Here is a 26,656-nt window from a genome sequence, read left to right as displayed (position 1 = left end):
AAAATTGAATCCAACTTCCAGGCCAACGAGTCAAATATAGGTGCCTGGTTTTAAATTTGTGTATAAATAATACACAGCAACTGCAGGCTTACAAGTGCAGTGCAGAAGTGATGCACTCAGAAATGTGGGGGTGTAGCCTGTGAGCCAATGGTAATCAGGGAGAGGGAGGCGGGTGGACACGGTGATGCTGATGCTGCTGCCGCTGCCTCTGGTTTGTCTTTCCCAGTTCACGCAGCGGGGCTTCTCCACCCTCCTCTGCCTCCTTCGGCTTGGAATCTGTCATTGAAGCCCTGCAGCCACGTCGGATCCCCCGGAACCGAGAGGGAGGACGACTCATCCTCGGATTCGGACTGGAGCCATGCGCCCAGCGACGTTTCTGCGTGGGTCCGCGCAGTGACAGCCAGCCAGTCAGCCGCGGGGGATGGAGCGCTCGTCTTCACATTCCTGCAGACGCAAGCGACGGTGATTTAGCGGTGTGGACAAAACAGCGTCGTGTATATACGCAGAGTCTTATCCGACGGCGGAGGTTGCTTCTCGTTACCAGAGGTGTCGCCTTGCGTTTCGTCCTCAACAATGGGGTAAGTGATTATTATCACAGCTTGGCTCACGCTACTCTCTGTGGCACATGCAAAACACTGCAAAGATGCAGCGCAGTGACTATATTACATATCAAGAAAATAGAAATATTCTAATGTACCGCCAGATTCATGCCAAGGAGGCTTTGGCTGATCTAAACATGCCATGCTAATTAGTCTACTCATAATTAGGTTTGTTAGTATGACAGACTTGAGGCCCAACATGGAAAGTTGCATGCATTCATAACTTTGGTAATCCTAATTGAGAGAAATAGAAGTGTAAAAGTTTTTTCCCCCTAATTTCATACACCTTAATCACCAATAATACTATATAATGAGATTCAATGTAAAGTTGAAGCAGATTCAATTATTTAATGGACATTGTCCCATGTATTCATATAACAAACAACGTTTTTAGTTCTTTAAACTATATACTGAACGCCCATAAAAATTATTTTCTTAACAATTGGACAAAATGTGACGACCAAAATACAATCCGATAAATACATTATAATGGCTAGTCAATATACTAATACAAATGAGTATGAATTATTACTATTCTTTATCCACAACAATGCAGAACATAGCTTGACTTAAAGAGGTTTAAAGCATACTTAAAAAGCACAAACGTCTGCCAAGGCTTAAACACCCATCCAATGCTTACTGTCTAAAGCTATTAAATTTGATTTTCCATGGTAACTTTTACTGCCAAATGAGCTATCTGAATATTTTAACTGTACAGGTTCTGACCCCATATGCACATAAGGCATTCCCTTCCAACTCAATAAGACAGAATGTACTAAAACCATTTCTCCCTTTTGTTTTAAAACTTCATTTAATTCCATGCCATCATCATTAGCAAATCATTCTCCAATCATGAAAGGTTCAAAGCTGATATTCGTAGTACTTAAAGTAAAACAGCTCAGAGGCAACTGGGAGAACTTCCGTGACATAGGTAATAATGTTGCCTTGCCATCCCGTTGCATGCTCCCTGCCTATCTTCTAGACGGTTATGTAAGTTAAGAACGTCGGCATAAGTAACAAACTGACGTTTTCCTTCCATCTTGTCAGACATCTGTTCTGTGATGCTCTGTACATCCTGTTCCGGGTGATGCAGCTTCAATGCCGAGCACAATTTCTGCGAATGTTAGTGGCATCCTGTCTCCATGGCAGCAGCTGTAACCTTAAATATCTCCCACCAAATGCGCCCACCACCAGCAAGATGTACCTGCTTGGTGCGCAACAGTGCTCATTTTCATGCCTTCCTACCCGGCCATCTTGAGCCCAGTGGTCCCTAACCCCCACCGGGCCTTACTTTCATTAACAGATGTCTCCCACAGTTTAGTGGGATTAATGACCCACTAAGAGGTTGATAATATTGTGTGAGGCATGCTGCAATTTCAAACCCAAACTCCTGCATTAGATCTAACACACAGAAGGCTTCTACGGAGTATTTTCACACCTCCCACAGTGTGGGCAGCACATCATCCATCCATCTAACGGTCTCCCACCTCGCGCCAGCTTTGCTATGCTGGTGACTAAGTTACTCTTATGCAATGGACTCACTGAGTCAATTGATCCACAATGGAACATATCCAATGCGATCGAGGGCACAGCGGGAAATCACACGTCGCTTTATGAATCCCATATGATAAAGGTTGAAAGTGTAACGACACAATTAAAATCCTATTTGATGTTTCACCCGCCTGGTTCGGGGCCAAGCCGGTTGGAGTGTGTCGCTGGGCCAATAACGTCAATGCTTCTATGTCAAACCAGGGCAAAAAACTTTGTTGTCATGGCGACATCTAAGTATCGATGTCAGCTGGATGAGCTGCACGTCTGCTATCCATTTATTTACTACACATTTTGTCCTTATTAGGACAGCAAACAAAGCACGTCGGCCTCACAGTTCTGGGGTTCTGGATTCGAATCCAGGTCGGTCCACCTCTGTAGAGTTAGCATGTTCTCCCTGGGCCTGCGTGGGTTTTCTCCGGGTTCTCTGGTTTCCTCCCACATTCCAAAAAAACCCTTGAAATTGCCCTTAGGTATGAGTGTGACTCTGATCGGTTGTCTCCTCGTGCCCTCCGATTGGCTGACCACTGATTCACGGTTGCCATAGGCTCCCGTGACCAATGTGAGGATAACTCGGTTCAGAAAATAAATGAATGAATGCACACATGGAGACAATTTTGGGACATTTTGCAATATTTTCTCTAAATAATTTGACCAACATTTGTTCTGCAGGCACAAACTTTGTATTTTACGATCACTGCAATTTTCTTAAAAAGTTCCTAAAAGTTCAGGATGATGCACGTCTCGCTTTCCAAAAGGATCATTTCTGAATGATCAATTCTACTACATTATCTTGCCAACTCTGCATGTAGTGTGACTTTCTTCCATCCATCAGCAATCTCAGTTCAATACTAACACTCTTACTGCTTGGTATTATGACACATTTGGAGAAAGTCCAGGTCGAACAATAACTAGCTATCTATCAACTTCCAATGGCAAAATACTGTCTGTTTCTCTGTGTTTCTTTCAAGAGTGCATATGGGAAAGTGTTTTCATAGTACAACAGGGGTCATCTATGGCACTTTCAGTAAATAGAGCATCTTGAAGCACACTTATTAATAAACCTACTCCGCCTAATATGTGAGCTCAGCTCTCTCTCTAAAGAGGTTCTCTGTGGAATGAGTAATAATTAAATAAAAAGGATCTCCAAAGAAGGAAACCCACTTGGGTGATGTTTGAGGGGGGGTCAAGGTGTCTAAGGGATAGTGAGCGCTCCAGGGATGGACCCCTGTTATGTAATGCTTGTGTATTTTTTTCTACAGAAATAGGGGCAGCTGCATAGTTAAAGGGGATAAACTGAAGAAAAAGGAAGCATGCAACCATTTGGATGAGAAAGTGACTCACGTGAAAGCAGTTTGGTTTCATAGGATAATTGTGCATCTGTGCATCAAGCCCCCTACAGTGATTCTTATAGACAACACCTGTCACCTTCCCTACAATTAGTGAGGTTTAGGTTTATGAGCATTTCTGATAGTCGTGTCATCTGTGACATGCTCTCTTAATGTTTCAAAACAGCCAAAGTTCAGTTCTGTTTTGAGCAAAAGGTTTTCTATTCTCAGTAAAATGTCCGTTGTGCAAGACTAACAGTTGACGAAATCATTTTAATTCACAAAAAATGGCTGTGTCATCATATCCAACTCCTTTGCATTCACATCATCAACCTTTTTTCTCTCTCCTTTAACTTGCGCTTGCATTTCGCAGTGCACCCTGCACGCCAATCGTTAGAGCTCTCCTTCCTCTTATTATAACGCTAACCCCAAAGCCAACCCCAAACCTAACCCTAACCCAGCATTTCTGGCTGGGGTCAGGTTTAGATTTAGGGTTAGGTTTGCTGATGAGTTGATGCTTTTTTTCTTGTGCGGTACATTAGGGAGATATGGAAAACTTTACGGGCTCTCGAGGACCGAACCTGGCCACCCCTGACACAGACAGAACATGCCTGTGTGATGTGCGTGCAGTTGAAATGATTCACACTTCTGCCACTAGCACTGCTTTCCATGATTATGATAATTTGCACTCCACAAGCAGCTTTGTGGAGGAGCAGTAATCATCCCAAATTCACTCTCATACTTCCTATTCCCCCACCCGCCTCCCCCCTAACCACCAACACTCCCCCCATCTTGCTCCTCCCGATTAACTTCCCTCTGTTTCCATGTTGTTCTGTCTTTTCCAGTCTGGGCTAATCACACACAGGAGGGGTACTGCTGATGAATTTTAATGTTCATTTATACACCAAGCCTTTGATGTCCCACCATCACCCCCTCACTGCAGTGTAAGCACTTCTCTATCTCCCACTCTGCCAGCAGAGCCAGCTCAGAATAACTCCCCATGCACTGGACTGACTATAGATTCTCCCCAAAAAGCCAACACAATGCTGTAAAGGACAACGACATTGTCAGTGGTTGAAAGTAACAATGAAGCAAAACAATGCATCTCAGTCGGTCTGTCCAACAAGTAGATGGATGGCGCAAAGACTTGAATATAGCAGTGGTCAATCCAGCAGGTCAATAAGGAATTAAGTCATATCAGCCAAACCCATCATTGAGCTTAGACCATGCCTATATGGAGCTTATATGCTTATATTATTTTTTGGTCTAAGTCCAAATATTTCACTTTAGAGATATGAAGCAATGGGTATTTTAGAAACAGGATTCTACTAAAAAAAAAAGAATAAAAACACCAATGCGTAAAAGTGCCACGTGGATTCATAAAAATTATATTTTGCTCCAAAAACGAATGGAAAGAATTCCATCTACAACATTTCAATTAATCACCACTCTTCCCAAAGGCTTATTGAATATGCGACAGTTAATCAATAAAATTATATTTGAGATATGGTACTGTCTGTGTCTCAGCCAACTGATGGTGTAGTGCTTCACTCGCCTCACTTTGGTGCGGGCAAGCGTCAGATTGATTCCCGCTGGGTGGCTGTGTGATTGTGGGTACGAATGGTTCTCTGTCTGTCTCTGTATGCCCTACGGCTGACTGGCGACCAGTCTATGGTATAGTCTGTCTTTTGCTGGAAGTCAGCTTGGATGGTCTTCAGCACCCCCCACAGTAATAAATGGTGTGGAAGATGAACAAATGTCTGTGGCCCACTAATAATCCCAAACAAGTTGGGCAGCTAAGGATCCCCTGAATCTCCAAAAGCCGTACATGGAACTAACCGTGGTTTTCCGTCTTCTGGTGACTCAACCAAACTATAGTAGATGTTTCTCAAAGAAATGCGGTTCTTTTTGTTCCTCAGGGTCTGTTTATATATACACACACATACACTTAAGTTAGTCCATGTGCAAAGTGTAGTCCAGTGGGGTGTGTCTTTGGCAGTAATGCGTGGCCTACTGTCTATATTTAGCCTTAAACGCTCTCTTTTCTCCCCTGTGTGACCCTGGCTCCTTGCTGCAGACATTCCCATATCGGCGTATAGAGAGAGAGAGAGAGAGAGAGAGAGACGCCACAGCCTGTGAAGAGGGCAAACCTAGTGCGAGTTTATGGTGCAGTTGGTGGGTTGTGATGACAAAGCATTTCTCAACCTTCTTCGAGTCAAGAATGCAGCTGGACCACGTGCACTCATAATCGTTTTGGCCCAACGTTTTTTTTCTACGCAACGATGGAGCGCGGCGATCTGGTTATTCGGTTGCCAGGGCGATCCGACTCTGCAACGGACAGCAAGCGTTTTGGCACCGGGTTCGGAGAGACCTTGGTACTACGGCACCAGGAAGTTCATAACTTTTTTTTCGTCCCCTTCAGGGAACAGCCCATCTACAGCACGCGGGCCCACGTCTTCCAAATTGACCCCAACACTAAGAAGAACTGGCTGCCCACCAGCAAGCACGCTGTGACAGTGTCCTACTTCTACGACAGCACGCGCAATGTCTACCGCATCATCAGCCTGGATGGAACCAAGGTCAGCTTCGATCATCTCCTGCAGCGTGTGTCTTCTTATCCCAACTGCTGATCATTGATTTGCTTTTATCAAAATATTTCCCTCTAACTCACCCAGGAGTTAAAATACTTACCTTCAAATACTGTGAAGTGTACTGTGAATGCACTGCACACCCTCACAAGACTCCGAGCTCATGTTTCAACCTGTGCCTGCATATAAATACGATCCACACGTGTTGGATCTGCAAGTCCCACTTTCACTTAGTGCTGAGAGGAGTTTTATGAACAACACTCAATCTAAAAATGTGTATTGATTTACTTATAATTGACCAGAAAAAAAATGTATAAATGACCAATGGAAAACCAAGTCAGTTTGACAAACATTATTTGTTTACTTCAATAATTTGTGAAATTTGAACCAGGCAATTCATAATATGTCAGTGGCGTACCTCAAGATCTGAGGCAATTGATGAATTCATATTTATTATTTTGTCGTCAGTGTGTGTGTAATGATTATGATGCAGCGTCAAACGTTTAACAATAAGCCAAGCAGATGAATTAATTACGTAAGACGCACGCATGCTGAACTTAACCCATGATGGTATGCATCAATGATGTAAGTTCATCAGAATGTTCCACAACATTACCACTGATTGATCATCTTTTAATTAGCTTTGCTCTAGGGATGTCGGATTACAGTATGGAACACTTAAACTACACACGCACACACCTATCACTGTCAACAATCCTCATTAATAGACCAAAAGTGTACGGAGTACACGCTCTAAATTATTCATGACCTTTAAACATGGTCTCGATCACTCAGCTACCTGTGTAGATATTCAGGTGGAGTCACATTCAACCACATGATTCAGTCTGAACACACACACACACACACACACACACACACATACATACACACATCTACATAGACATGTTGTGGTAAGTTCAATAAAAATGTATTAAGTGGGTATTCTGTGTGCCTCAGGCGATAATTAACAGCACCATCAGCCCCAACATGACGTTCACAAAGACCTCCCAGAAGTTTGGCCAGTGGGCGGACAGTAGAGCAAACACCGTCTACGGCCTGGGTTTCTCCACAGAGCATCATCTGTCTAAGGTAGCACTCCAACAAACACATTGACACTTTCTCTGCCCACCATTTTTTTTTCAGCGTTTGTCTACCTTGCTCTTGTGTTCATGGAAGCTGTGTATTGGATGATATGCATATGGGTGTAGGTGGTGGTTTCTCACTTATGCATTATGGTTAAGCTTTGATAAAAAGAATGTAAAACAAACTTCACATACAGTAACCTTAGCCAAACATTGTTGTAATATGAAGGTTTTTCTAACCAAAGCTGATGCAGAAGGCCTTTCCTCTTTCACTTTATATGTTGAACATTAATATTATGTCCTTACATCAAACGATGCACTTAATAATTTCCATAAATTCATTCACCTTCCTATAGATTATTTATCATCAACTGTTTGAGAGAGTACGAATATTTTTTTTTCCACTGTCATGTAATTTGGTCAATCGCCAGGCTCTCAATTCTAATTTAAGATAGACATTTACTGAGGGATAGTATACACATGTATACTATGTACAAAATCTACTGTCAAGGCCCAAAAAAATTCACGTACTACATGCCGAATTTAGCCTATGCATTTCCAAATGACATAAAGACTGCTTTCACACTTGACTGTGCATATCCTGCTAGGTCATATCCAATGTCTCCGGGTCGTGCATCTCCAACTATTGCCTACACTTCCATGAAACCAGAGCCTTTCCATTGCGCCAAAGTGGAATCCTATTGAGTTTTACTTGCTGCTTTTTTACGGATGGCCGACATGAGTGCATCGTGTGTCTTACACCTTTAAAGGAAGCAGTCCTTAAGTTTCAAAGGGAAATATCTGTTATAATGTTACATGCCACAGCGGCTATCGTTTATAAACTGTCATACTGACCGACCTAGTTATCTCACGTTTCTGGGTATGTCTTATGAGTGAGAGCCTTTTTGTCAAAGTTAACTGACAGCTATCATATTTACTGATTTTGACTCATCTTACCGTCTCATGTGTGTGTCTCCAGTTTGCGGAGAAGTTTGCAGAATATAAAGAAGCAGCGCGGCTTGCTAAAGAGAAAAGTCAAGAAAAGATGGAAATGGCCACGTCGCCCTCTCAAGTAAGTTAGGGCATGAACATTTTGAAATCTTTTTCTCAACTTACTTAACTTTTTTAAGTTGAGAAGAGCAGGTTTGGTGACTCTAATTTGTAATTCCTGCCCTGTCCCTTCATAATGTTTCACTTTGAACCACAATATAATGGCCAACTTTAGAGTCATTAAGCGTAATAAAAATAAAACCTCTGAAACATAGGTAGCCTGCATGTCAGGAGTTTTCAATTGAATATAATATAATAGAAGTTTATGGGAAGAAATGAGTGTTTTTTTGTCAAAAGTAGAATCTCCTTAAAGAAAGAAAGATTTTAACGTAATTCAAGGGCCTTATGTTGCTTCATTAGGGAAGCAAAAGATGGATAATCATTAGCATAAAAGCAAGGAAGTACTTCTTTAAAATAGAGGATGTAGAAAATACTGCAAAGCCGAGAGTGACATACTCGGGCCATTAAGCCAAATCCCGATAGGAGCTCACCGCTTTTGAATGAGGACTGTAACACGAGACATAATCTGTCTCTTATCTCGGAGTTCCTCCTTGTCCATTAGGGACGCACAAGCGAAGCCATTGTGTTGGTGCGCGGCGCAGCCGACTGTAAGTCCTAATAGCTTTCTTTCATGTATGTGCAACATTCAAATGATTTCCCCTTGCTTGAATGGGGCATAAAGATAAGGTGCACTTGTTCAATTTTCCTCGGGTTATAGTGAGCTGTTTAATGACCTGTCAGAATGTGCGAGTGCTCATTAAGAGTTCACCGGTGTTTGAGGCAGCCGAGCAAGCACATGCAAACACACCTCCATCATTTCCCAAGTCAACAATTTATGTATATGGGGAAGATGATTCTTTTATGAGGTTCTCTTTCTCTCTTTGCCATTCTCTATAATAAGAGACCCTAGAGATTGGGTTTGTTGTTCTCGACTTTTTCTATTCTCTTCTTACGCTACACCACAATGAAATGTTACATTTTTAGGTTGTATCTATTCGGGTGTGACATCAGAAGATTGAAAGGAAGCCAAAAAATACATGCTTTGTGTTGACTTTCAGGTATTTACTATGTAGGTCCTAGTCTAGAATACAGTTTGGAAGACTATGTCTTTAGTTGGAGTTCACTCATTTTTCATTCATTCATTCATATCATGTACCGCTTATCCTCACAAGGGTCGGTGGAAATGCTGGAGTTAGCTGGGATAGGCTCCAGCACTCCCTGGCACCCTTGTGAGGATAAACAGTCTGGAAAATGAATGAAGGAATGAATGAAAAAACACTCAAAATACGCCAAGTTACAAAAAGACAACTACTTGGTCACACCAATTAGACTAAATGCAATTTGTTACTTTCCTCCTACACTAAAGATGACTGATTACTTCAACTTTTTTTTGAACATAAGGAGTCTCCAGGCGGAGAGCTCTCATCACCTTTGACCCCTGTAACTCCACCCATGGAAAACATCAACGGCACGGACGATATCTGCGACACGACCCCTAACTCCGACTCCAGACCGGAACCGTCGCAGAACGCACTGGCTTTTGCTCATAGGTACGTCGCACACGCTGGCGTCCGTCATGTTGCACCAGACACAGGGCCTCCACTTCCCGTAATATCGATTTGAAGCGCACCACGGGCATATCGCCATTTTTTGGCTCGTATGAGCCAACTAATGTATTTATATTTGATTTCGTTGTTGCCGTGTCAGGATGGCATTGGTTCTCTTCTATTCATTACTCTTTTCTCATGTCTTTTCCCTCTAGGGAGCAGTTTAAGACTTGTCGTGTCTGCTCCTTCTGATAGGGCTGTCATTACGAGGCTGAATACTGCTGTATACCATATGACACATTTTTAGGCAAATTAAAACAATTGGACCAACAGCTGCTAAATATGCACGCCATGTCTTTGACTCAAGCAGTATATTAGTGTACTTACATTGGTTTAGTTGACTCTCTAACTGGTTTCAGGGAACTTTTTGACTCACATTTGAACTTGTTCATTCACATCAATATACAATTTGACTTAGTGTGTTATGCAATAATTTGGCATGCACCAGGACTCTAATGATGTGTTTATATATTCAAGAGTGCATGCTACTGTTGTATTTCTTCCTTTAGCAGTGGATTATGTTCTTTGTAATAGTACTAATCGAATCCAAATGCTAATGTGAGATCAAATCTCAATTATTTTGAGTAAGGTCAAATGGTTTATGTCTAAAAAGGTGTTAATCATTTGTTTTATAAGACTTATACAACATATTTTGTGGAGTGGGCGGTGGAAAGAGGATGGACTGAAAAAGAGTGTACAAAATATCTCGCTTGCGTACACACACACACACACACACACACACACACACACACACACACACACACACACACACACACACACATGCACACTCATACTAAACACATACTAAACAATTAAAATAAACCTTCCAAAACTGAGCTGCTCTGTTCTAAGAAATCTATCATTTACTGTCCCATCCTTGTAATCTTGTATCAATCATTTCAATTTTCCTCAGTGGTCTTAATTAATGACATCCATCTCCTAATGTAATACCATTCATTAGTTACAATTGAAAGGCCGTGTCAGAGGCCTTTGGTGGGGGTTTAATCATATGTTTCTAAATGAGTTTAGAATCTAAAGCATAAATTCTTTGGAATTCCCAGCGTTCCATCATGAATTCTTTATGGCTTTAGTGAAGTTGTGTGCAGTGAGGGTGGTTTGTACCAAAGTGTGTGTGTGAATGTGTGTGTGCGTATGTCCATTAATGCTGTGTGCGTGGGAGACAAGCTCCACTCTGGAATTCGCCATTGCAAGTGTGGACATAACAAGCAAACTGCTGTCTTTTCACATTTCAAAAAAGGATGGCTGCAATATTCTAACCTTGCCTTGTATTTTATTCTGTGCTGTCAGGAACGTTTCATATGAAATATTAGTGGCTGACGAGCCAGTTAGGTAGACGAAGACGACATACTCGATCACAGCACTTATAATGTGAATTGTAGAGGCAGCAACAAATCATTTGTAATTTGTTTTCAAAGTTTTTTAGTCATGTCATTCAATTGGCTTAAAAGCTATTTACCCAAAACCAATCTTCAATAGCAACAGTTCTTCATGGTCAACTTTGTTGAACTGATTCTCTCTCTTCATCGTGAATTATGCTAAATTCGCTAGATGTCCTAAAAAAAACCCCAATTGATGTCGAGTAGGCAATTAGGCCACAAAATATTGGTCTCACTGGGCAATATATCATGTAGCAATCGTTTAACACAAAAAACCCACAGCATTCTAAACAAATTATCATTTGCTTTTGTTACTCAGTTGAGTGAAGACTACAAATTGTTCCTGAATTTCAATTTTTGTTGGAATGGGGTTTTTTTCCCCATATATTGGCTGGCAACAGGTTCAGTTTGTACTTTGACTTCAATTAGGCAACCTATATTGGATAAACACTTCAGAAATGAGTTGCATGGATGGATAAATGTCTTTATTTACTCTTTCAGCACCATGGAAAGCAATCAGTTTTTACAGAATATTCATAATTTAGATTATACTCTGACATGATAAAAAAAGAAAAGCACCTTAAGTCAAAATTTGTATTTTTCTGTCACATGGAAGTCAATGATTTGACCATTTTAATTCTACATTTTGATTTTTCATTTGATACTGAATGAGGCTCATTCAAAGTTTTGGGCGTGATATACTATCTGAATGGGAAATTATGTCCCTCTGGAGCAGTGTACTTTTTTTTTTACTTGGTAAACTAGCCATCAGTTCGTGTTTGTGTGCTTCCTCCACTTAGTGTGTGGTATCAGATGTGTTATTTTTTGGGCGAACGTAGGCCTGTGTGTGTGTGTGGGTGCGAAGGGCAGAGGCAGCAAGCGGAGAATGACAGACAGCTTTTATTGCACTTGACGTGTTGGAGGGGTGCGCGGAGTTTCTCTCCATTTTTTCGGCTGCAGTCTTGAGTGAGCGGGGGCGTTGCGTATGCCAAACGTCATAGTGCCGTGAGCGCCCTCCTCCGCTGCTGCTGCCATGGCAACTGCTTCTTGGAGGTGCTCTGTGACGGGGGAAGAACTAACCTGACGATGCTGGCACGTTAGTGCACGTGCGATGCAGGAAAACCTCCAGAATCACACACATTTAGAGAGAGAGGATTAAAGCATAAAACATTAAAGTGAATGCTTTATTCAGGATTTTTTTTTGGGGGGGAAGAACATCAAAACCGTTCAAATTGACAACAAAGTGTACCTTCTCGAAAGCAAAAGTAAACGGTTCACAAAAACTTGGACAACTCAATAAAGGTAAACTTGTTTATAGTTTACTGACATACTTTATGATTTTTATAGACTTACACTTTATAATACAGCGGACACAGAAGATAAACGTCATTACCATAAAATAACAGTGTGAAACAATGTTGTTTAAGAATTAAGAGATAAAGGGGAACTTACCGTGCACCCCGTCCCGAGCACAAATTCAGCCTCCATTCAGACTCATCTAATGGCCATCATGATCATTTTTCTCCGTGGCTTGCTTTGCATTCTCCATCCGTCTCTATCTTCACTTCTTGACGTCTCGGCTGCTCTCCTGCTCTCTGAGCGCCTGTGCGGGGTTTATACATTGGCGCGCCTTGGTGACAGCATCTGTGTGTGTGTGTGTGTGTGTGCGTATTTGTGTATGTGTCTGCCAGTTCACATGTGTAGGATGGAGTGTCGTCTCCCTCCTATGCGTCACACACACAGACACGCTTGGACTCCAAGAGGGGGCGGCTGTTGTGTAAGAAGTGAAGGCACTGGGGGAGTGTTGAGAGAATTAGATCAGGGATTTTTCTCCTTTCCTGCTTTCAGAGTGGGTGTTATTGGGAATAGTGAAGTTTGGCATATGTTTGTGATGATGATGGTATTCAAAAGAATAGAACACTCTTGGTCATGGACTGACCTGGTCTGTTCAAAGACGGTTGTTGTTAGTATCTGACTGCTTATGGTTGAAAAAGGCAAGCTGTGAGTATTATAGAAAGAGATCAGATACATAGTTGTGTGTCTTATTTTTAACTTTGTGGGCCTTTCAATCGTTTTCCATATCATGCGCCTCCCTAGTTGCTTTCAGACATAATATATACTGCAACATTTTCTTACCAGAGTCGCTGATGCTGTAGTAATGTGTTCGCCTGACTTCAGTTTAGGCAGCGTGGGAACGGTAGCTCTTCTTGTCTTCTCATGGAGCTGGGTCAGATTAGCTCTTAGAGTCAGGCTGTCTGCTTGTATAATCTCAGATTACATTTTCTTGTTAGATACATACTACCTAGTATATGAGGAGTTGGTTTTCAGGCTTGGCATCCACCGCACTCTTTGTTAGGGTGGACAGTAAGAATCAATGCATGGTGATGGATAACGGTTGCATAATAGATGGATGAATTGATAGATGATGAAGAGATGGAAGACGGAATGGATGAAAGATGGATGACTGATTGAGGAATAGATAGGTGAAATGATTGTTAGGTAAGTGGATCTGTTGGTAAGATCTCAGTTTGGGGGTTGAGACTTTGGTTCAATATGCCTTATCGCTTAAGGAATCATTTATCTCGTTTTTTGGTGGCACATATTGTATATATCGACAAACATTTTATCATTTATCTTATCAAAGACTACCAAATTGTTAAATTGCTGATATTTGTACATCAATACTAAAGCCAAAATGGATACTCAGATAGATTCCCAGTCTTTTGGACGGTTTTCCAAAAGAGGAATGGTTGCATGTGACTCGATTGGTCGGCAGGTTTATAGATTGATGTATGGAAGGACGAGAAGCAGCTGGATTAACGGACGACAGATGGACGTAGACAAAAGAAAAATTGGTGGCTAGATAAGTGGATTGATGCAAGGCTAGATAGATTACACCCCCTCCAAGATTTGTGTGCGGGATGTTAAATTGTAACGAGAGTGTTGAAGTCATTGTGTGATCCCTGTGCTTGATTGTGTCCTGTAGCCCAACCATGACAAAACACTGGGAAGCTGAGTTGGAGGCGCTAAAGGGGAACAATGCCAAGCTAACAGCAGCTCTGCTGGAGTCCACTGCCAACGTCAAACAGTGGAAGCAACAACTGGCTGCTTACCAGGAAGAGGCCGAGAGACTACACAAACGGGTAAGCGGGGGGCGGCACGGGAATGTTTCATTTTGCACCCAGGGGGGGGGGGGCAGCTCATTCTTATTGATGTGCCAAATCCATTTGGTACAAATGAAGCGCTCAACATTAGAAGCCTGGATGGAATTGTAAAGAAATGTTTTGGCTCTCGCCAGCGTTCAGATGAACATGAGCGAGTTGTTTAAGGAGTAAATTTCATTGATTTTGCAGAGGACCTCAATTATTTGTCTTTGTAGGTGACAGAACTTGAATGCCAGAGCAACCAAAGTCCGGCCATCAAATCCCAGAAGACAGAACTCAACCAAACCATCGAAGAGCTGGAGGCAACCCTGAGGGAAAAAGAAGAGGTGACTTGGTGACCAAAAGGGCATTTTGCACTCTTGTTTGACACCACTTAAAAGCCATTCTGTCATTTTCCAGGAAATGGAAAAGCTGAAAGAAGAATTGGAAAACATGAATGACCTCATGGAACAGAAAGACACCTTGGCCCAGAAACTGGAGGTGAGCCTTCGACTGCTATGAATCATTGATGGGTCGCCAATGCGGATGCAAACAATCATGCCTTTTGCCTCTCGCTCGACAGGAGACGGAGCTCCGCAGTCGGGTGCTGGAACAGCAGCTGGCGGGGGCCGAACAGCGAATGGAGGAAAATCAGGAGGAGCAAGAGAACTTTAGGAAGAGCCTGCGAACGCTGCTGGAGATGTTGGACGGCAAGATCTTCGAGCTGACCGAGCTCAGAGACACTTTGGCCCGCCTCATAGAAGAAGCCAGCTAAGAGAAGGAGCTGCCACACGTCTTTGTTACAGAGCCATACGACCATTCATCCGACCTTCCGCACGCACCACGGCCAAATTGAAGTTGGGGGGCGGGGGCAACCAAAATTGGATTGAGGCCCCAGTGATGGATGCAGAGCCTCATCTTTGCTGAACTCTCGCTGAATATGTGTATCATTCAGGCCAGAAATTCAACTTTGACAAAACTGTCAGGTTTCTTTTATTGATTTTAACAAAAGACAACAAAATAATCGGTTACTTCTTGATTGCCGATGGAAAAAGAACCAACCACACACAGATTTTCTTCCATTCTCTGCTTGAGTGAAGAGACCGTTTAGCCGCTAAAGCAAATTACAAGCCACTCTCACACGCCCACGTACACACCTCTGCCCTCCCACTTAACAACTGTGCCTCAGTGCCATCTGTTGTTTGACTGCTAAAACGACACCACATCACAGCTTGCAGCAGTGCTCCCCCCCTCCCTCCCGGCCCCTGACAAACGTCAAAAAGTCATGTGGAATTAAATTGCTGTTAAGACTCTGTCGCCAAAGCTGCCAAAACTCCTCAAACAGCGTCCTCTCACCACATTGATTCAAAGCGAGTCGACAGCGCGGGGAAGCAACAAAGTTTCGCGGTACCTGAGAAATAAAGGATGACTCTCCACATAAAAAAAATAAAAAATACAAAGGGACATCACGGATGCTCCCAAATCACGACACACAGAGCTGTCAATAAACTGAGTTCCAATACGATGATCCACCGCTTGCAGTACTTGCATCCCTTGTGACAGCAGTGAATTTTTATATATGGAGCAAAAACTCTATGGGGCCTTGACCTTTAGCAGTCTAATTGTAAATGAGAAGTGGATGATTTTTTTGGGACTTCATGGTGCCCAAGTTCACTGGTACTTCAAATTTACTCTTAAGTCAAGATTGGCACCCACTATGAATAGATGATTCAATCACTACTTTGTAGTTTTCCACACCATCTGCTGTATTTGCCCTCCATGTAAAATCCCTGCTTCTTGTTAGACGATGTACGCCTCGGAAATTTTGGGAAGGCCATGCGATACCGTCAGAGCGGGCAGGCGAGTGTCTCGCGTCCAGACTGCTTCCACCTTTGCGGGCAACTGAGCTGTCTTCCTGCCAAACTCAGTGTGGCGTGTGTGAGTGTGTATGTTTGCGCGGAGCTTCTGACCTTCTGCTTAAAAAGTGTGCCTTCCGTGCACAGGCCAGTGGATATATCCCGAAAATGTGTACATAAAAAGTGTGTCTGTGCTTATGGGAGAGTGGTTGTATTTTTGGGGGGTGGGACGAGGACAACAATTGTCCACATGCGCACACACACACGCACACCGAGCAATACCAGACAGGCTCTGTACAACACCTCTATGTCATTGTATCAGGTATATTTCTTCAAGTGGAGCGCAAACACATCAATGCAGCTGATTCACACCCCCAACAACAGGAAGTGTACGGCTTTTGACCGCTAACCTGTGTGGCAGCCCAGCTGGTCAAAGTGGTGCATTTCGAAGGGCTTTAAGAGTGTTCTATCTACTTTAATTGTGTGAGATTTTCTGGCCACAGCTTTTCACTCCAATGGGTGAACACGGTTAGTTTATTTGATTTGATTTTTTTTGTTTGTATTTTACACTGGATATTTTAGTGATATATAATTAGAGAACCATATACGACAAACTTTGTACTCATGTAAATGATTGGAAGGCAAATGCAGTAAAAACCCTGCAGTGACTTATTGTTGTGTATCAGTCCATGGAAAAGCATTATTGTAGAATTGACTTCATAAGCAAATGATGGCAACTCTTGTCTATATCTACAGTATACTGAAAATGCATCACAGTGCAATACTCTTACTTATATATACCGAGTTGGTTGTTATTCTAAATCCATGGCTTCTGGAAACACTTGCCTTTGACTATCAACGTCTCCTTTTTTTTGTTGAATCATACACAAATGCTGCAACTTCTACAGTCCTAACTCATGTAATTAATTGAGCACCTTGTTTCCACTGTGTAACCACACTTTTTAATCACATGATGTATTTAAATTTGGACTTTCACATTATAATTCTCTACTTAAACTAGTTAGTTTCACAGGTTAATACACTGGAATAAGGCCCATGTTACCCAAATGTTGACTTTTGAGGTGGAATACCTTATTATAAGATGCTTATTGCTGACGAATGCCTTTGTACAGTAGTGAATATAAGAAGCTTTTTGTTTTCTTGTTTTGTAATGTATGGTATTTAATGTAGTTATCATTATTGTAATTAGAGGTATGAGAAGACTGGCAATATTTTTGACTATTTAAAGTAATTTTGAACTCATGATATTAAAGACGTACCTCAGGATACTTGTGTTTGAAGGCTGATCATTTAGAAACATTACAAATTCACCTTTGCAGACAGGAAAAATAGAACTTATAATCAAGAGGGGGCAAAAGAGAAATTACCCCAAAAACCCAATCTTATTATATTTGCATTGCAAGGTTTTATTGAAATGCAGGACAAAATTATAAAAAATAAACTGCCAAACAAACAAAATACTTTGTAAGTTTAACAACAGAAGAAAAGTATTTGGGACATGATGTGGAAGCATATAAATGTTGCATTGCAAGGTGCATGTTCAAGTTAGAGTGAATTTCTTTACATTGGCATAGCATAGGCCGCGGGCTAGTCGTACGTGATAGAAATGTGCACATTTGGCTGAAAATGCTTAGGAAGATAAAGGGCAAACATTATGCAATGAATGACATGCACAGTAGATAAAATAAGCTCAAGTTACAATAAAGTTCTTGTTAGGTGTAGAAAAGAGAGCATGTGGTTTGAATCAAAGTGCTTTACAAACTCAAGCCCGTGGATTGGTTTTCTAGTTCAAGAGAAAAAATTGGTGATCCTCATCTGAGATAAAATTTCAATGTATTAAATTTTTTTTTAGCCTAAATGTGTGTACTTATTTAGTTCAATGGAATGTGCCTGTGGATTTTGCGATATGAGTCAAGAAGCTGTTTGACCTCATGCATGTGCTGACATTGACAGAACACCCACTTCAAACCTTGTTAGGACTTTTAGCGGCTTTAGAAAACAAGCGCTTGTGAACACCATGAGTCCATGCTGGAATCACTCTCCTCAATGAGAAGCAACATTTCTCTATTTTTAAATGATCAATGTGAACTAAAGCACAATCAACTTACCATACACAAATTAATTCAATCTATTATAATGCTAATGGAAAATGTACACTTAAAAACTTTATGGAAGACACTGCATGGATTAAATTGACCAAAGTGTTTAGCACGTTTGCCTCACAGTACTGAAATTTAGGTTCGAATTTCCACACCTGCCCCTTGAAGATGGTAGGCAAACTCAAAATCCAAAATGGTCAATGGCTGTGAGTCCAAACGCTTTTTTTCTTTAAGTGCCCTCCAATTGAGTGGAGAAGTGAAATAGCAGCATTATGCGGCCTGCATGTTAGCTATGAATCTTTCTGCACACGTTGGCAGACACCTCAGCGTGTGGGTAGTGTGTGAGTAAGAGACATCCAACTGAGCGTGACTGCCTACTCAAGTATGTGTGTGTGGAGAAAAAAGTCATGGGGGAAGGTGGATATCAGTCACCAGTGAACAAGGGCCTCCCACTTTCTATACAAAGATGGGGAATCTCTTACTCCTTTTTGTAAAGCTTTCACGTGGAATGTTTTTCTTGAACTCCCCAAATTGCCTCTCCGCATCTCCTACAGTTCTATCATCTCATATGCTGCAGTTAAGCAGATGGTCACCCTCGCTGGATGAGGAACATGGGGGTGATGAAGCTAGTAGAGGACATGAGGGGGAGGGGGGATGTATCAAGATGAGTGAGGATTTACTGCTTGTGTGCAATGTCATATTAGACGAGCAGTTTGCCTTTATACTATATTGTCTGCACAAACTGACATGGAAAATATTAAAGATGGTAACAGTTGTAATGTTTTATGGTTATGGTTGGTGATGTTAAATCTCAGTGGGATTTCGATTCTTATAATCCAGATGACCCCAATTTACAAACCCTGCTCATAAAGGATTTTTGTTATAATGTCAAGACACATTTTTTTTTTCTTAAGGTTTTTTCATATCATTTTTAAGAGTCAGTCCAGTGCTTAAACGGAAGGATGGAACTGTGTGAGACCACTATTGATTAGCTACATATAAATATGGCATGATTACAATGTGACAATAATTATAAGCCATGTGGAAAATAAGAATATAAATGAACAATGTGACCTACATTTGGTGATACTTAGTACAACCCATCCCCCTCTTTTGCCTTGTGTGTAGTGTCTGACAAGTAAAGTAAGTTGTACCTTCAAAGGTACAATTAAAAAAATGGAGTGCTGTAGGGAACATGCCAGTACCATTTTCTGGACCTGGAAAGGGTCAAATAATTATCCCAATAGGGTACAGTAGAACGTACCTTTAGAGACGGAAAAAGACTCCCATTAGTAGTCTCAAACCTTAACTTTCCCAGTCCAGCCCACCCAGCCCATCGTCCTCCGAGTCGGACTCGGGCGAGGCTTCTTTTATCCGTCGAAGCGCCTCATAGATGCTCCTGGTCAGAGGATCTCTGGAAGCAGAGATCTCCTCCTGGTCTTTCCTTTCTCTGGGTGGGACTTGCCTCAATTTGACACCTTTACGGATCTGAGCTAAGATGCTGCTGGATTCGTCGTCACTCTTGGCAGAGGGAGGGATGGACCGCTGGTCGACCTTCTTCAGATGGAAACTGCCTCTTTTCAGGGAGGCCAGTACTTCATCCATGGGGGAGCTTCCTGCAAATATGCACAGAACATATTCCATGTTTTATTTGTAATGGGATGGAAGAATGAAAGAATATTCTGGACTCTTGTTGTGATGTCAGTGTTGTACAAAGCTGAACAATAATGCTCCTTATACATATATATGTATGTATATATTTCAAAAGGGCGTAAATAGATGTCCATAGAAATCCACAAAAGAGAAAATAGTCTATTAAAAAAATAACACCACCTTTTACAAATAAACTAAAAAGTAAAAAAACTAATAAAAACACTAGTAGGCCAAAATCAAAAAGAAAAGAGAAAAAATAATAATATTGTTTTTATTTCTTTACTTGCGCTCAAAATAAAGGGGCAAAAAAGAAAGACATTAAAAAAAAGATGTATAATTTTTGAAATGCCGCAAACGACAAGGTTTCAAAGACACAGATGGGGCACTTGGGGCCTTAATGGAAAAGTGCTTTTGCTGACGAGAGCAAATGTGTGGTCAAAAAAAAAAGAAAAGAAGAAAAAAACCTGAACAATATGGTTGTCATACCTCGTCGTCCGTGGGCTTCAAAGCCTGGAGTCTTTTTCAGCTTTTTGCGGGCGCTCACCAGCTGGCTGCTGTCAAAGAAACGAGGATGGAAAGGGCCTAGTGGCAAACGTGGGAGCTCCTCTGACGCACTCTGCTCCCCAGCCTTCTGCGGTCGCCTGCCCGGGCCCTCAGAAGGAGACACCTGTTCTTGTATCGGCGGGAGGGGCAGAGGGGGCGGCGGTGGCGGGGATGAGGCTGGCGATGCCAACAGCGAGGACAGGGAGCAAGGGGAGCAGAAGGAGTCCGCCGGACTGGGCACGGGTAAGGGAGGCAGCGGCTGCGCTGCCAGGCTTGAGACGGGCTGGGAGGTGAAGGTGGAGCTGAGGTCCGTCTGCACACTGGTGCTGAGGCACAGGGGCCGCCGGCCTGGACTATGTGAGCTCGCGGGCTCCTCCATGTCGCACTCGGCATCCTTTGGAATCGTTCTGCCACGCTCTCTCTTTCTGCTGTGAGCCAGGCGCAGTCGAGTGGACTTAAGAACCACTTGACCCGGGTAGCGCTGGACACAAAGATATAAAGTTTAGCTGGGGAAAGAAAAAAAACAAGGAGAATTCTAGCTCATTGGCTGACATGGAATGTACCTGTTTGAAAGTGCGAAGTCTATCTAACGTCCTCTGTCTCTCTTGACGCACTCTGCTATTCTTTTTCTCATCTTCGTCTTCATCGTTATTCGACTGTACAATTTCAAGTGACGGAAATACACCGGTTGCACGTTTACAACCAGCTGGTTATAGAGTATGGAAATATTTACCTGTGAGACCTGCTGAGAAAAGTAGTCTTTTTGTGCGTTTTGACGTATCTGTTGTTTCTTGATATGGTTGGAAACACAGATCTCCTGCAGATGAAGAGAAATGATGATTACAGCATTTTCAGATTCGGCTGTGGGCCTTGTTTGACATTGCAGAGGCCAGGTAAAGTGTGTTCAGGATTGGGCAAGTGAGGCAGAGCCTCAATGCCACCTGGTGGCCTTTTTGTTTTACCCCACTGAATGTGACTAAAAAAATTTTGGTATTTACATTAAATTGTTCTTATTTATGAGGACATACCCTCTTGCTCTTGAGATAGGAGCGTTTGGCTGTGATGCGTCCCCTTCTTGCTTCCAATTTCCGTGTGCCGATGTGAAGCCTGTGCAGTTCTTCTTTCTCAGCAGTGTCCTCCGCTGTTATGTCGTCAGCACTTTCAAATGTGTCATAGTACACCACCTCATTCTGATGCTCTGCAAACGTGAAACATTAGGAAAGTATAGTTTACTAAAAAAAATGCATGCTGGAGTTCAGCAAGAATAATTTGTAGCAGTTTAGGATGTGCAGGGAAAACCAGTATGTGACTGAAATGAACAGTAATAAATCAAACTATTGCACCTGGTATATTCACTCCAAACTCCACAAACTTTTTGTATATGGTTCCATGGTGTAATGGTTAGCACTCTGGACTCTGAATCCAGCGATCCGAGTTCAAATCTCGGTGGAACCTTTGTTATGCTTTCACTTGTAATCAGGTTTTACAATAGTTCACATCAAGTGTGCTTTATTTAAAAAAATGTTGAATGATAATATTAAAGAAGAACAGCATGTTCCCTATTATACGTATAGCTTTTCATTCTAGAAGGAGTGCTCTGCCTAATACTGAGAGATATTTGCCTGTCTTGTTAAAAAACCCATTCAACTCGAACGGAACATATTTTGAAATAAGCATAAGAAACAAAACTGAAGTGTTTATTATGGTTCCATACCACAAGTACAATATTAGATACATACGTAAAGATGTAAAGACTTGATGCCCTTGCACCGGTTGCAATGCAGACATACCTGTCATTTGCCTTCGAATGGTGTCGAGCTGAGCAGTGAGAAGCAGCTCTTCACACTGAAGAATTTCAGCCTGGATGTCATACAGTTGGAGCTGCAGCTCATAGTACTGTGACTCCATGTGGTCCAGGTGGGTTATTGCATCCTCGCTGCTACACAGGCTTTGCATCTGAAGCGAGGAGACTGTATTCATGCAGGGCTCCTCATTAAGGACTTGTTTTTTTTTTTTTTTAATGCGCATACCTCCTCCCGAAGGGTGTGTTTCCTCTGCTCCAAGCTGATCTCCCGGGCTCTTTGCAATTGCAGTGTTTCCTTGGCGACCGAGTAGCGGATTCTCTCCATGCGCTCCACCGCAGCTGTCCATGAGGCCTTACCAAACTTGCGCTGGTCCATTTTCATCCGTTCATAAACACCTAGAAACACAATTAAATGATCAAATGGTTTCCGTTAACAGAGCTTGTGTGCAACCAACATAATCCAACGATAACATTGGGTTAATTGAAGAAAGACTAAAGGTGAGAGTGTAATGTGTAGTGGTCATAGTATTTAAATACATTATAAAATTAGAATTACAAGTGGAGCTTTCTGACTTTTGATATTTTACATCTTATCAAAGGTGTCATTATTTCATGCAACATGGCTTAGTAAGAAAACAGCAGTGGTTTGTTGTTCTAGTAATTTAATGACACAATTCCAGACGGTTACCTTTCTGAGCTTTAGCTGTAGTCTCAAAATACTTGACAGTGAATTCTTGAATAATAAGGACTGCTTCTTGAGCTTTTCTCTGCCAATCAGAATCCTCCTGTTGAAGGGTATATATGCGCCTTGGGCCAAGGTATTCATTCGCCATGGAGATCTGATGAGAGAGGTTCAAAGTGGGAATGTTATTCATTTACTCAAAAACATCATAAGACATAAGAAGTACACACAAAGTATGGCTCCTTGGTCATTCCAGGCTGGACCCATTCACTTCTTTATTTGATTTTGTATGATGGAGGGTAAAATTGGTTCAATTTCCAATCTGGGATTATGTCCTGTAATCAATTCATAACCATTCCCATGTGTATGATGGTTTGTCTTTATCTTGAAGTAAAGTCTGACAATTTTAAACTGAATCTGATTTAAAATTCAGCTAGGGCCATAGCGTTTTTCTTTTGGTTCTTTTTTTCCTAGTATATTAAAAAGGTGGAGGGTAATCCTATAGTAGCAAACAAACCATAATTTATTTATGTGTCTTTGAGGCTGCAGGTAATTGGAGAGCCACTGAATGCCACTCACTGGCCACTTTCATATTCAAGTGCTCTTTAAAAACACCATTAGATACGCATACATTGTCTAATGAGATAAATCACAAGAGGTTGAGCCAAATATTGCTTTGTATACATCAGTTTAGTTGACCTGTACAGTCAGAGATTATTTTATAATAAGGAATAAGAGCTTGAGCTCTGTTAAGATTCATTCCCCTTTAACATAACAGATCTTAAAACATTAGAGATAATTTGTGTTTTATGTGTTACAAAAAAACTTGGTTGCTGAAGACTAAAATATCATTATGTAATGTCTTGCATAATATAGTTTTGTGAATGAATTAGTCTTTACAGTGCATTGAAAAGTAAGTTGACTTGAGACGGTGCCATTTTGTTACCAACTTTAACATCTGGAATGCAATGCCATGCATTATTGTTTCATTTGAAAGAGTAGATAAGATTTGCATGGTGCTTCAGATTAAAAAAAACTCAATTAAGCCGCTTCCCACTTTTAAGATGTATCGCTGTGGTACCTTGATCTGCTGTCTGCGCAGCATGGCGAGCTCCCTCATGTCTCGAAATGGCTGTAGCAGATACTGATACAGTTGCGTGGAGGCCTCCAGCAAGCATCCGTAGGCCTGGTCCTCCTCCTCATAAAGCTCCAGCAAGTCAACCATACTGTCCATGTTTCTGTGTTTGTCAAGAAGCTTTACACACAAAGAAAAGAAAACATTGAGGCTATCAGCTTCCACTCTTTTAGAAAAGCTTTCCATTTTTTAAAGTGTGTCAGTTATATCTAATATCAGAAGCAATTCACAAGCAGCAATAACCTTCATACCCACAAAAGGCATATTGAAAAGAACAAGGTATTATTAATCCATCAATAGAAAGTCACATTACACTAGGTAAAAGAAGTATGCTGTGTGCAACTGTAAATACTGACTATACAACATAAGTGCTAAATGAGATCTACTGCTGGGAATAAGATCAATAGTCACATTTTGTTGCCAGACTGAGTAGGCTACATGTAGCTCTGAATGAAGTCAATCCTCATGGAAGATCGATATGCCAGCATTTGTGCGTGGTCTCATTTCACAAATTGGCTGTGACATTAGAAAACTAGTTTAAAACAAGAATTGTAGATAACAAAAAAGAAGTTGGGGGGTGCTGGTACATTTTATGATGAGACTGAAGCAGCATCCTGGTTTAGAGGTTAGCAAATGTGCCTCAAAGTCAAAGGGTTCTGGGTTCAAATTTCAGTCTTGATTTCATGTAATGATTTCCTGTGCTGGGCTGGATTTTTTTGGGTTCGTTATATATCCCAAAATAATGCATAAATCGACAAATGATACAGCATATGGCTGCATTTTCCAAAAGTATACCTCTCTTTTTTTACTGTTTTGGTTCATTTTTCCAAAAAAAAAAAAATTATGTCATTTTTCTTATGTACTTGCTATGTTTCGGCATATTATTGTATATTTGTTGTCGTTTAATGTGTCTCTGGATTGAATGACCATCCATCCAGGTTGAACAGGTTCTTCTAAAATCTTCTTGTGCTGTTAAAAGTGCATTTATCTAAGTACATAGTGTACATTGATTAGAGTCAATGAGTATCAATATACATTCTGTTCACACAATGAACAGTAAATTAATTCCTTTTAGTCTGTTAAATCAAAGTAACTGTTTGGCAAGAAGGTTTGTCTCATTGACACTTTGTTGTATATTTTCATAATATATGCAAAAAAAAAAACTAAAACACAATGGTCAGACAGCAAACAGCGCTTCAATTGTAGTCAAAAGTACAGAACACCTGACCTCAGCTACACTAACGTGGGCCTATGGTCAGGTTAGGACAGAGAAAAAAGTTGACTCTCACCTCTTGCAGGTGTTTACTTTCCCGCCGAAGTGCCTCCTCATATCCACACTGCCTCAGCTCGCTCAAGCTCTCATAGTACTCATCGGGGTCATCATTTTCGGCGAAGAGAACCTGAGAGAGGATCTTCCACCCGCATATATCAAGCACGTGGCCAAAGTACAGCTGCAACTTGGAACACAGTCCATCCATCTCAGCTTCAGGGACTTCTGCCGGTCCAAACAGAACTGTCCACATCCCGCTGGGTTCTTCGGGAAAGATGGGGAGGCAGGGCTCCAGGTCCGAGTTGACCGAACACAGCTGCTGATGGACAGCTCGCAAGTCTTGAAAGGAAAAGAGACCCGCCCAGCTGCAGTCATCCCGGCTCAGACTGTCTTCCAGATCCAACGTGTCCACAGAGTGCACCAGTTCCTCTCGCTCCGTGTCTTTATCGCAAGTGACGTGAGATGACACGTAGTTGACCACCGTTTTAATCTTAACGGGGCTTAGTTTGGGACCCGGTAGCTGGCTTTTAAGGCCTTTGGTCGCAGCCTCCCTCGTTCCGACGCCGGGGCTCCTAGACACTTTGTCCCCTCGGGGACTTCCGGCCCATCTTGTTTTGTCTCCATCCTCCGATGGTGGGTTGCCACCACCAAAGCTTCTCCTCTGCGCCGTCCGATTGTGACAGGTGATGGCAAATTTGCCTTCCACTTCGTTCCAGGCAACGATGAAGACGAATTTGTGTCTTTCCTTCTCGTCAAATGCATTTGGACGAACTGCGACCCAGCCTGTCTCCAAATGATCCTCCATTGTGAATGACATCTCTGCAAAGTGATGAGACTACGCCGCTATGCGCATGACTCCGGTGGAGTTTGAAGCATTTAGCAACGATCGACTAGCTCGTCTGACCACCCTTTCGTTCCGGATGGTGCCTTGGCAATAGTGCGGTGACATTTCCATTCACTGGCGTGTCAGACAGTATCATCATTAGAGTAGCGTCGAAGCATCTCAAGCGAGTGCGCATTGTATTTTAAGTACCGCGGACCGCCGTTAAAGCGATGATCCTCGCCCTCTGCTCCGTAAATCGATGCAGAAATGCTCACCATATATCATCGCTATGACCAAGGAATAACGTCATTAAAAAAGAGTTAGTCCAATCCAGGCATCTTTCGAGACAATAACATTGACATGTTTACCTTGACATGTCAGCTGATCACCAGACCACAAGCCTAAACGAGGTTGCATTCAAAGACGCG

General features: G+C 42.0%; 2 protein-coding genes and 1 non-coding gene across 5 annotated transcripts; 2 read left to right on the top strand and 1 right to left on the bottom strand.

The window, feature by feature from the left end:
* Nucleotides 1–200: 200 nt before the first annotated feature.
* On the top strand, nt 201–17,485 carry LOC144195679 (homer protein homolog 1-like). 3 transcript variants are annotated; one of them, XM_077715485.1, is made up of 9 exons: nt 201–578; nt 5,898–6,054; nt 7,021–7,152; nt 8,125–8,217; nt 9,597–9,745; nt 14,186–14,342; nt 14,579–14,689; nt 14,763–14,843; nt 14,926–17,485. In XM_077715485.1, exons 1-9 carry the CDS (start codon nt 574–576, stop codon nt 15,115–15,117), a joined length of 1,077 nt encoding a protein of 358 aa, XP_077571611.1. In that variant the 5' UTR covers nt 201–573; the 3' UTR covers nt 15,118–17,485. The 3 variants fall into 3 exon arrangements, with proteins under 3 accessions (XP_077571611.1, XP_077571612.1, XP_077571610.1); XM_077715484.1 differs by lacking the exon at nt 201–578 and having other exon boundaries at nt 5,675–6,054; XM_077715486.1 differs by lacking the exons at nt 14,186–14,342; nt 14,579–14,689; nt 14,763–14,843; nt 14,926–17,485 and adding an exon at nt 9,958–10,581 and having other exon boundaries at nt 202–578.
* Nucleotides 17,486–18,424: 939 nt separating this feature from the next.
* On the bottom strand, nt 18,425–26,648 carry LOC144195853 (junction-mediating and -regulatory protein-like). The gene is made up of 10 exons (XM_077715704.1): nt 25,425–26,648; nt 24,082–24,255; nt 23,007–23,157; nt 22,545–22,714; nt 22,305–22,470; nt 21,543–21,712; nt 21,236–21,331; nt 21,078–21,161; nt 20,458–20,995; nt 18,425–19,934 (listed from the first exon to the last, which is right to left on the bottom strand). The coding sequence occupies exons 1-10, from the start codon at nt 26,220–26,222 to the stop codon at nt 19,624–19,626; spliced, it is 2,658 nt and encodes an 885-aa protein (XP_077571830.1). The 5' UTR covers nt 26,223–26,648; the 3' UTR covers nt 18,425–19,623.
* On the top strand, nt 21,898–21,969 carry trnaq-cug (transfer RNA glutamine (anticodon CUG)). The gene has a single exon. It is a non-coding gene; the product is annotated as a tRNA-Gln (tRNA).
* Nucleotides 26,649–26,656: the final 8 nt, after the last annotated feature.

This window comes from Stigmatopora nigra, chromosome 4 (genome assembly GCF_051989575.1).
Source record: "Stigmatopora nigra isolate UIUO_SnigA chromosome 4, RoL_Snig_1.1, whole genome shotgun sequence".
Taxonomy (NCBI): Eukaryota; Metazoa; Chordata; class Actinopteri; order Syngnathiformes; family Syngnathidae; genus Stigmatopora; species Stigmatopora nigra.
Note: the sequence above shows the minus strand (reverse complement) of the source record. Positions and strands in the feature narration are given on the sequence as shown.

Coding starts and splice junctions, on each gene's coding strand:
- LOC144195679 (XM_077715484.1), top strand. CDS start 5,758: ATGGAGCGCGGCGATCTGGTTATTCGGTTGCCAGGGCGATCCGACTCT. Junction 7,153..8,124: donor CAGAGCATCATCTGTCTAAG/GTAGCACTCCAA, acceptor GTGTGTCTCCAG/TTTGCGGAGAAGTTTGCAGA. Junction 9,746..14,185: donor GCACTGGCTTTTGCTCATAG/GTACGTCGCACA, acceptor TGTGTCCTGTAG/CCCAACCATGACAAAACACT.
- LOC144195853 (XM_077715704.1), bottom strand. CDS start 26,222: ATGTCATTCACAATGGAGGATCATTTGGAGACAGGCTGGGTCGCAGTT. Junction 21,713..22,304: donor CATTCGAAGGCAAATGACAG/GTATGTCTGCAT, acceptor TCACGTTTGCAG/AGCATCAGAATGAGGTGGTG. Junction 20,996..21,077: donor GACTTCGCACTTTCAAACAG/GTACATTCCATG, acceptor CTTTGTGTCCAG/CGCTACCCGGGTCAAGTGGT.